This window comes from Scophthalmus maximus, chromosome 12 (genome assembly GCF_022379125.1).
Source record: "Scophthalmus maximus strain ysfricsl-2021 chromosome 12, ASM2237912v1, whole genome shotgun sequence".
In the NCBI taxonomy this organism is placed as follows: domain Eukaryota; kingdom Metazoa; phylum Chordata; class Actinopteri; order Pleuronectiformes; family Scophthalmidae; genus Scophthalmus; species Scophthalmus maximus.
The window spans coordinates 24742310-24751613 of record NC_061526.1 but is presented as its reverse complement, the minus strand read 5'-3'; the positions used below and the strand labels follow the sequence as shown (position 1 = coordinate 24751613).

The 9304-nt window shown below is 49.1% G+C and overlaps 2 protein-coding genes across 6 annotated transcripts; both read right to left on the bottom strand.

The window, feature by feature from the left end:
• Positions 1 to 384: 384 nt before the first annotated feature.
• cradd (CASP2 and RIPK1 domain containing adaptor with death domain) lies at positions 385 to 3905 on the bottom strand. Of its 2 annotated transcripts, XM_047336444.1 has the most exons (3): positions 3117 to 3905; positions 1183 to 1503; positions 385 to 400 (listed from the first exon to the last, which is right to left on the bottom strand). In XM_047336444.1, exons 1-2 carry the CDS (start codon positions 3478 to 3480, stop codon positions 1208 to 1210), a joined length of 660 nt encoding a protein of 219 aa, XP_047192400.1. In that variant the 5' UTR covers positions 3481 to 3905; the 3' UTR covers positions 385 to 400; positions 1183 to 1207. The 2 variants fall into 2 exon arrangements, with proteins under 2 accessions (XP_047192400.1, XP_035474725.1); XM_035618832.2 differs by lacking the exon at positions 385 to 400 and having other exon boundaries at positions 1092 to 1503; positions 3117 to 3895.
• Positions 3906 to 4482: 577 nt separating this feature from the next.
• socs2 (suppressor of cytokine signaling 2) lies at positions 4483 to 8864 on the bottom strand. Of its 4 annotated transcripts, none has more exons than XR_004786525.2 (4): positions 8422 to 8863; positions 7683 to 7875; positions 5566 to 6156; positions 4483 to 4562 (listed from the first exon to the last, which is right to left on the bottom strand). XR_004786525.2 is itself a non-coding variant. In XM_035618846.2 (3 exons), exons 2-3 carry the CDS (start codon positions 7807 to 7809, stop codon positions 5681 to 5683), a joined length of 603 nt encoding a protein of 200 aa, XP_035474739.1. In that variant the 5' UTR covers positions 7810 to 7875; positions 8422 to 8862; the 3' UTR covers positions 4483 to 5680. The 4 variants fall into 4 exon arrangements, 2 of the variants coding, with proteins under 2 accessions (XP_035474739.1, XP_035474747.1); XR_004786524.2 differs by having other exon boundaries at positions 4483 to 5081; positions 8422 to 8862; XM_035618846.2 differs by having other exon boundaries at positions 4483 to 6156; positions 8422 to 8862.
• Between the last annotated feature and the right edge of the window lie 440 nt (positions 8865 to 9304).

Here is a 9304-nt window from a genome sequence, read left to right as displayed (position 1 = left end):
CTGCAGCGGGACGCCCCCTGCAGGAGGAAACCACTCAGTGTGTGTGTGTGTGTGTGTGTGTGTGTGTGTGTGTGTGTGTGTGTGTGTGTGTGTGTGTGTGTGTGCGTGTGTCATGTGAACAGTCTTCTCAGAAGTCAGTTTCACAGCAGCAGGTCAAACAGTTCAGATTCTCACTACCGACTGACTGCAGGGCCACGCCCCCATGTGGACTGACTGAGGTACTGTAACTACATGAAGTAATAATAATAACTGTCACTAAATGAAGTATCGTAACGAAATACTGTAACTACATGAAGTACAGTAACTGAAGTACTTTACCATGTACAGTTCAGTGGTCACCAGTGTCCTCAGGGGCCTGACAACAACTCTTGACCCTTGGCCTCAGGTGGTTGATCCGGCCCTGGAGAAACAAAACTATACGACTTAATAAAACACGTACGACTTCAAAGCAGATTCTCAACACGCAGAAGTTTGAGCAAAGTTTTACAGAGTGTGTGTGTGTGTGTGTCACTTTCCACCAGTAAAACAATTAAATGTCTCCGTCAGCTGCTGACGACAAATATTCACTGTTTCCTGGAATTTGTGAGGATAAAACTCAGAGTTCACAGTTTTCGGAGAAACTCACAGGACGACATGAGAGGACGGACGTGAGGACGTGAGGACGTGAGGACGGACGGCATCCCGCCGCACTCAAACACAGACTTTATCTGTGACTGTGAAATGTGTTTTTATGAAATTCTTACTTTGGACACAAATAAGAGTTTGAATTTCTTCATCATAATTATATCATTTATTTGACCCTTAATGTCAGATTCTTATTTCTGTTTAAAAAAATGTTTCATCTTTTGTGAACAAACATCTGGAGACAGAAACGTGACTTTGTGTTTCAGTCGCTGCATCTCGTCAGTCCACCTTAAAACTGAGACAACGTGAGGCAGGAACTGTTGAGGAATTAATGAGGAACAGTGTGTGTGTGTGTGTGTTTGTGTGTGTGTGTGTGTCTGTGTGTGTGTGTCCAGGTAAAGTGATGAAACCTGTCGTGACTGTAGCTGAACGACGAGACGAGATGTTAAAAACACGTTGAAGCATAACTGATTTGATGTTTTTAATAAATATTTCTTGTGATGACATGATGACATTAATATAATAAACATAATAAATCAAGACGGGACCAGTGAGAACCTTCAGGTGGTTCTGATGGTCCCGGTCACATTAGGACGTCCTGCAGGACGGACGTGTGGACGTCGACCGCCTGCAGAGACGTCAGCAGCCTCTGTACGGTGGCGCTCCGCCCCTCACGTCGTCTCCACTGGACCAGACCGGACAGAACCGCTCCGTGAGCGTCGAGCTGGTGATCGGACCTGCAGCGGAACAGAGCCTCCGCAGACAGACCCAGGTCCATCAGCACCGACTCCCACTCAGCGCCGAGCCTGGACGCCAGCCGGGACAACTCCCGATCCGACAGAACTCTCTGGAGAACTGAGTCTGGAAACTGACGGACGTCTGAAGAGACGAGACAAACACGGAGGTTAGAACCTCGACTGTCGATCAAGATGGACGTCGCACCGACGTCACCAGCACAAGATGGAGGTTCCTGAACCTGAGATATTTTATTTACAGTCAGTGATTTATATACTGTCTGTATATAGATGCAGGTCGTATGTAACTGACACATTCACTTTGTTTTCTTGAACCTCTCCAGGTTTGTTTGCTCTGACGTCACGTCTGTGATTCTCAGTATCTGTGAGTCACTGGGGGTCGATCTGTTTCCTCTCTGCTCATTGGACGAATCATCAACAACAAGAGAGAGAAAAATACTATCAGCTCCTCTTCATTAGGTCACTGTGACACTGTAGTGACTGTACTGCACACACCCACCCACCCACCCACACACACACACACACACACACACACACACACACACACACACACACACACACACACACACACACACACACACACACACACACACACACACACACACACACACACACACACACACACACACACACACACACACACACACACGATCAGAGATCGAGCGTCTCATTTACATTTTTATCTATAATCCTAATTTGTGGATGAAAACCCTTTATCTCAGAAACCGGAAACTCAATTATCATCATGTGACACGTGATGAGGCTGTCGCTGGGGACCAGACTAAAGGATTCCTGGAAAGCAGGAGGCAATAAAAGAGGAGGAGCATGAGCAGCAGCTGTAAAGTGCACCTGAGCAACAGCTGTCATATAAAAGTGCAGCTGCTTCAAGGAACAAACTTCTTCTTCTTCACGTTAAACTTCCTTCGCTGTAACAAAAACCTTCTTTCGTCTGTGAGTCTGAGCTCGTGTTGGAAACAGAACAGAGCAGCTGCTTTCTGAGAACTGACTCCTCCCTCCTCCCCCTCCTGACTCCTCCCCCTCCGGTTCTCAGACCGTCTTACGGGTTCTGAGACTTTTTCTTGGAAGATTCCAGGAAGTGGAGACAGTTCACTCTGCAGAAGATAAATATAATATATGTGATTCATGTAGAGTGAAGCAGTGGCATGGCGGCCCCGTCCCACACACACACACACATTCACGCTCTCGACCAATCAGGAGCCAGTGTCAGCTGTTAATCATCATGTTTTTATATCATCAAATAGCTAATGAGAAGCAAAGTGATCAGAAACATGAACACGTGAACAAACATCAGTGAAATGGAGGGCGCGGGGCTTAGAGCCTGTACTGCAGCCAGACACCAGGGGGCGGTCAGGAGGATTTGCCTCGATGTCGGCCATCTTTGTTTACAGGAGGATCCAGATGTAAATGTGTAATGTAACAGCTGCTCACTGGTCCACGGTGACATTAATCACTTTGTTATTAATAACTATTATATAGCGGGCTCTGGTGAAACAAAATGGCGGAAGGTCTTTTGGTGACATCACAGTTACTAACAGGAAGTATTTTTTCACCACCACTGCAAACATTGATTTATTCCACTACGACAACGTCCTGACGTCACAGCTCGACAGCGCCCCCTACAGACCCAGAAGACCTCTGAGAACAGGGTTCCTACTGGGCGGGGTCTCATCCGGTCCAGGTGTGTCACTTCCTGGTTGTTTCCCGCCCTGCTCTCACCTGTGGCTCCGGCTCCAGGTGCGCTCCGCAGCTCCAGCAGCAATCCGTCTCGGACCCAGCTGAAGTCGTCCAGGGCCCGCAGGAAGCAGGGGAAGGCCCGGGGCCCGCGGGTGGGCAGCAGGTCCAGCAGCCGCAGGGTCTTGAGTCTGTCGGTGGGCTGAGACTCGATGTCCTGCACCTGCGCCTCCGACAGAACTTCCTCCTGGAACAGAAGCGGGACGATGGTGTCGCTGACCAGCAGCTCGCCGGACAGTCGCAGTCTGTGTGTCCGCAGCAGGGCTCTGTGGGCCGGGTCCATGAGGAGGGTCTGAGCCTCCGCCACCTCGTCATGTGGCTCCGTGTTGTTGTGTCCGACCGGAAACATGCCGGCGGAACCAAAGTTTTCAAACTCACGTGATGATCTTCAGGTTTAGAACATGATTGTAATAAATATGTGGTTAATGTGTCGCCTCACATTCAATACAACAGAAACATTCATCCGAAGACGAGCTCGTCTTTTTCTTCCTTCTCCCTGCTCTTGTCCACCGTGTTGGACGGTAGCGTGTTAGCATGTTAGCTAGCAAACAGCCTTCTCAAAATACTGTTTTTATTGAATAACGTGAAATTGGGTCATTGCCGAATGAATCAGAAGAACCGAGTCGATCTGTTCGATCACACTTTACGTTGCAACGACGGTCATAGTTCATAAATCAAGGAAGAATCCGGTGAAATATGACCGACAGACGAAGAGAACACGTGTCCCAGCTGCTGAGCAGCTCGAGTTTAAATCATATTCATCAAATATTAAATATATGAATGAAATTAAATATATGCCGAATTCTCAAGCAGACCTTGAATATGAGCACACGTTCACATCTTCCGTTCTGACAACTGAATATGTGGAACAGATTAATGAAGAGTTTGGAAATCAGAACATTTTTCAATGGAGTTCGTTTGATTTAGCTTCACATCACATATTAGCCGAATTTTCTAGAATTGTCTGAGGGAATATTTTTAAATTGTATGAACGAGCAAACTTTTCTTTATTATTATTTACATACATTTTTTAACTAGTAAGCCTCCAAATGAACCTTCAATAAGAAACGTGTCACATGATAATAATTATATTAATAACATTTTTAATAATGTTATGTCACAAATTAACTTTGGTGCTGTTGATCTGGATCATCTCAGGTTCATTTGTATTTGTTTGGTTTCCACAAGTATAAATTATGATATTATATATAAATACACAAGAAAGAAGAAAATTATTTATCTGAATAAAATAAAACTGATGGTATGAAAATGAATTTTACATTCATACAGTTTGAAATGTCATAGATGAGAAATAAAGAGATCACATCATATAATAAAGTGACACGTGATGAAGCGTGTTATAAAAGTTTTATTGATCTCTGATCAACACGACGGAGGCGGAGCTGCCAGTTTCCTGCCCGACGACAGAGTCTTTAGAAAAACACAGTGCGACACGATCAATAAATATCTTATAAAAATCAAAGATATGTACAAACACCTGCACACGTAGCAACAGAGCACAGACTCGTCGTGACCTCAGACCCCCGACGACGCCGCGCGACATAACGAGAGAAGAAGAAGAAGAACATCGTCAACAGGAAACTGTAGAAGATCGTTTACCTGAGAGCGACCGTCCTACAAACGTCTCCACGTCAAAACGTTTAGTGAGAACGTGTCACGTGGGACTACGAGTTATTCATGTTTGACAAAGACAAATCTTCTGATTACAGATTCTAATTAAATGAATCCATTTGTCATTTTTACGTTTTGGAAACCGAGGAGAGACAGAGTCACCTGACTCGACTCAGCCAATCAGAGGGCAGCGTTCCCTGGCAGCGACGGGAACGTCAAGCAGCTTCCTCTGGTTTTCACCAGGAAATTTATTTATATTAATATTTATTTGACGAGTCCAGAAGATTCTGTTCCCGGGGAAGACGACGATGAACTCATCTGAAAACAAACGTTCAAACACTGAGAACAACATCGTGTCCAATCAAACATGATCAATATCTACTCGGGTTTAAATTACGGTTTTGTTTTTTTTAGGGGAAATCGACACATTTATCTAAACTCTGAATAAATTAAATTTCTTTGTGGACAAACAGACCTTTGATTCATCAATAACTGATAATCAATTAGAGTCCGGTCGATTCATCAGTCGGGCGTTAACGACGTCCTCTCTCACCATCAAAATAAAATACTTCTCCTCAGACTTCATGAGTTTTAATTTGAAAAGATAACCAGGAAGTGTCCGTGCAGCTGGTGAGTGTGTAACGGCAGCCTGTTGTGTCTCACACACACACACACACACACACACACACACACACACACACACACACACACACACACACACACACACACACACACACACACACACACACACAACGGACTCATGTTCGGAGCGAAACCTCCGCCCGCGGTGATCACGACTCACCAACGGTGATGGCGTGTGGGTCCAACGGCCTCCTGTCGGAGCGACAGGCCGGTCCAGGGGGCAGGCGGTCCGGTGGCGTCGCAGCGGTACCATCCACGCTGTCGTCCTGCGGCGTCTACACGTTGTAGGCGTAGTCCGTCAGGTAGACCTTCAGTCTGTTGGGTAGCGGTAGACCCTGGACCTGCCGCGTCCTCTTGTTGATGGCGATGCGACACAGGTGCTGCAGCGACGGCGTGGACGTGTACACGGGTCTGGTGAGCAGCAGCTGCACTGTGCCGTTGGGCGCTAACCCCGAGGGCTGAGGGTCCGCTGGTGTCTTGTCACTGGTCCGTGACAAGGTGACGTAGTGCTCCACCAGGTGGACCACGCTGTCGAACTGCTTCAGCCTCGGCTTCACCAGGACGACCGAGTCCAGCTTGAACTTCCCATGTTTGAACTCGATCCGCAGGTTGGTGGGACCCGCGGACGTCATGGCCGAGATGGTGAACAGGTAATCCCTCTGAGAGCTGTCCCGCACCAGGAAGGTGCCCTCCGAGGCGTCCTGCAGGATCTCCTTGGCCTCGGTGGCCGTCAGACTGCCCCAGTACCAGCCTGTCCAGAGACGGGACACGTCAGGGACGAGTTAGGACACGTTAGAGACATCAGGGACGAGTTAGAGACACGTTAGAGACGTAAGGGACGAGTTAGAGACACGTTACAGACGTCATGGACGAGTTAGAGACACGTTAGAGACGTCATGGACGAGTAAGAGACACGTTAGAGACGTCAGGGACGAGTTAGAGACACGTTAGAGACGTCAGGGACGAGTTAGAGACACGTTACAGACGTCAGGGACGAGTTAGAGACACGTTACGGACGTCATGGACGAGTTAGAGACACGTTACGGACGTCAGGGACGAGTTAGAGACACGCTAGAGACGTCAGGGACGAGTTAGAGACACGTTAGAGACGTCAGGGACGAGTTAGAGACACGTTAGAGACGTCAGGGACGAGTTAGAGACACGTTACAGACGTCAGGGACGAGTTAGAGACACGTTAGAGACGTCAGGGACGAGTTAGAGACACGTTAGAGACGTCAGGGACGAGTTAGAGACACGTTACGGACGTCATGGACGAGTTAGAGACACGTTACGGACGTCAGGGACGAGTTAGAGACACGTTACGGACGTCAGGGACGAGTTAGAGACACGTTAGAGACGTCAGGGACTAGTTAGGACACGTTAGAGACGAGTTAGAGACATCAGGGACTAGTTAGGACACGTCAGGGACGAGTTAGAGACACGTTAGCGGCATCAGGGACGAGTTAGAGACGTCAGGGACGAGTTAGAGACGTCAGGGACGAGTTAGAGACACGTAAGGGAGGTCAGGGACTAGTTAGGACACGTTAGAGACAAGTTAGAGACATCAGGGACGAGTTAGAGACGTCAGGGACTAGTTAGGACACGTTAGAGACGAGTTAGAGACATCAGGGACTAGTTAGAGACGTCAGGGACGAGTTAGAGACGTCAGGGACTAGTTAGAGACGTCAGGGACGAGTTAGAGACACGTAAGGGAGGTCAGGGACTAGTTAGGACACGTTAGAGACGAGGTAGAGACATCAGGGACGAGTTAGAGACGTCAGGGACTAGTTAGGACACGTTAGAGACGAGTTAGAGACATCAGGGACTAGTTAGAGACGTCAGGGACGAGTTAGAGACGTCAGGGACTAGTTAGAGACATCAGGGACGAGTTAGAGACGTCAGGGACTAGTTAGGACACGTTAGAGACGAGTTAGAGACATCAGGGACGAGTTAGAGACGTCAGGGACGAGTTAGAGACGTCAGGGACTAGTTAGGACACGTTAGAGACGAGTTAGAGACATCAGGGACTAGTTAGAGACGTCAGGGACGAGTTAGAGACGTCAGGGACTAGTTAGAGACGTCAGGGACGAGTTAGAGACACGTAAGGGAGGTCAGGGACTAGTTAGGACACGTTAGAGACGAGTTAGAGACATCAGGGACTAGTTAGGACACGTTAGCGGCATCAGGGACCGAGACACGTTACAGCTGATAGGGACATTAGAGACACGTCAGGGACACGTCTAACGTGTGCAGGAACATACATGACCATCGTCTCACCCGTGTTCCTCAGGTCCTTCATGGCCGCGGCGATGCGTCGCTCGTCTGATTCCACAGCTCTGTTGTTGTCGTCGGCTCGTCTGTTGCTCTCGATGGCGTCTGTGGAGTCGGACGACTGACAGGTCATCGGACAGATCGACCTTTGACCTTCGGCCTGACGACGAGCAGCAGGAGGGGGGAGGAGCTAAACCACCTGGACACAAGTGACATCATCATCATCATCACAGATCAGGGGAAAAGGAATTTCTATCGAAACGAACTCCATTTAAAATGATGTCAATTTAAGAAAACACTGTTCAACAGAGGTATCGATCAGATATTGATCAGATATTGATCAGTCACTTCCTGATGTTCATGACGTCAACAGTAGATCAGACTCCACTCAACAGAAAGATTACATCATATATTATATATGTCTCATATTCAGCAGCAGGTTCGTTCACCAGCTGACGAACGACACAGTTTAAATCTAATCATCTCTTTCAAAAAAAACTCTGGTGAATTTATTAATGTCGCCGAACGTAAGAACGAGCCTCGAACACAATAGATCGGATGTTGTTTTATTTCCGGGTCGGTTCTGACACGTGAAGCCGCGGAGGAGACGTTCAATCATCAGGAGCGTGACCGGGCTGTGGTCCGAGGGACGAGCCGAGCCCCGGGCGGGAGGGCAGGTGTTTACCCGAGTCCGTCCAGCCCGTCACGGACCGGGACGGACCGGGACGGACCGGGACCGTCGTACCTGAGGGTCGTCAACCGAACCGACGCCCGTTTGTCCCCCGACACCAGAGCGACATGTCGGTCTGAACCCGGCGGACCGCTGCTGGGGCCCGGCTCGTCCTGGTCCTGGTCAGGTCCGGGTCCGGGTCCTGGTCCGGGTCAGGTCCTGGTCCTGGTCCTGGTCCGGGTCCTGGTCCTGGTCCTGGTCCGGGTCAGGTCCTGGTCCGGGTCAGGTCCTGCCTCTCTGGCGGCGGGTCGGTCCAGTCGTCGACCTGTCAGTCCGATCTCCGGGCGACAAACGACTAAACACCGATTAATTCTCGTTTCCCGCGGAGCCCGAAGATCCACGAGCGCGTCCGGAACACGAGACCGAGACCGAGCGTCTCCGAGCGGGACACGAGACCGAGACCGAGCGTCTCCGAGCGGGACACGAGACCGAGACCGGAGGATCAGAACAAACACAAAGAACCGATTCCAGGAACTTTCCAGGAATCAGGTCACGTGATGCAGAGAGCCGCGATTTAAGGTGGAACAACACACACACACACACACACACACACACACACACACACACACACACACACACAGACAGACAGACAGACAGACAGACAGACAGACAGACAGACAGACAGACAGACAGACACAGACACACACACACAGACACACACACACACACACACACAGACATACACAGACACACACACAGACACACACACAGACACACAGACACACACACACACACACACACAGACACACACCCACACACACAGACACACAGAGACACACACACACAGAGACACACACACACACACAGACACAGAAACACACACACAGACACACACACAGAGACACAGACACACACACAGACAGACAGACACACAGACACACACACACACACACACACA

What these genes read in the sequence shown, in the direction of transcription:
- cradd (XM_047336444.1), bottom strand. Translation starts at nt 3,480, where the DNA reads ATGTTTCCGGTCGGACACAACAACACGGAGCCACATGACGAGGTGGCG. An exon ending in ACCTGGAGCCGGAGCCACAG is followed by an intron (nt 1,504 to 3,116) that starts GTGAGAGCAGGG and finishes TCGTCTCTTCAG; the next exon opens with ACGTCCGTCAGTTTCCAGAC.
- socs2 (XM_035618854.2), bottom strand. Translation starts at nt 7,809, where the DNA reads ATGACCTGTCAGTCGTCCGACTCCACAGACGCCATCGAGAGCAACAGA. An exon ending in GAAGGACCTGAGGAACACGG is followed by an intron (nt 6,157 to 7,682) that starts GTGAGACGATGG and finishes GTCTCTGGACAG; the next exon opens with GCTGGTACTGGGGCAGTCTG.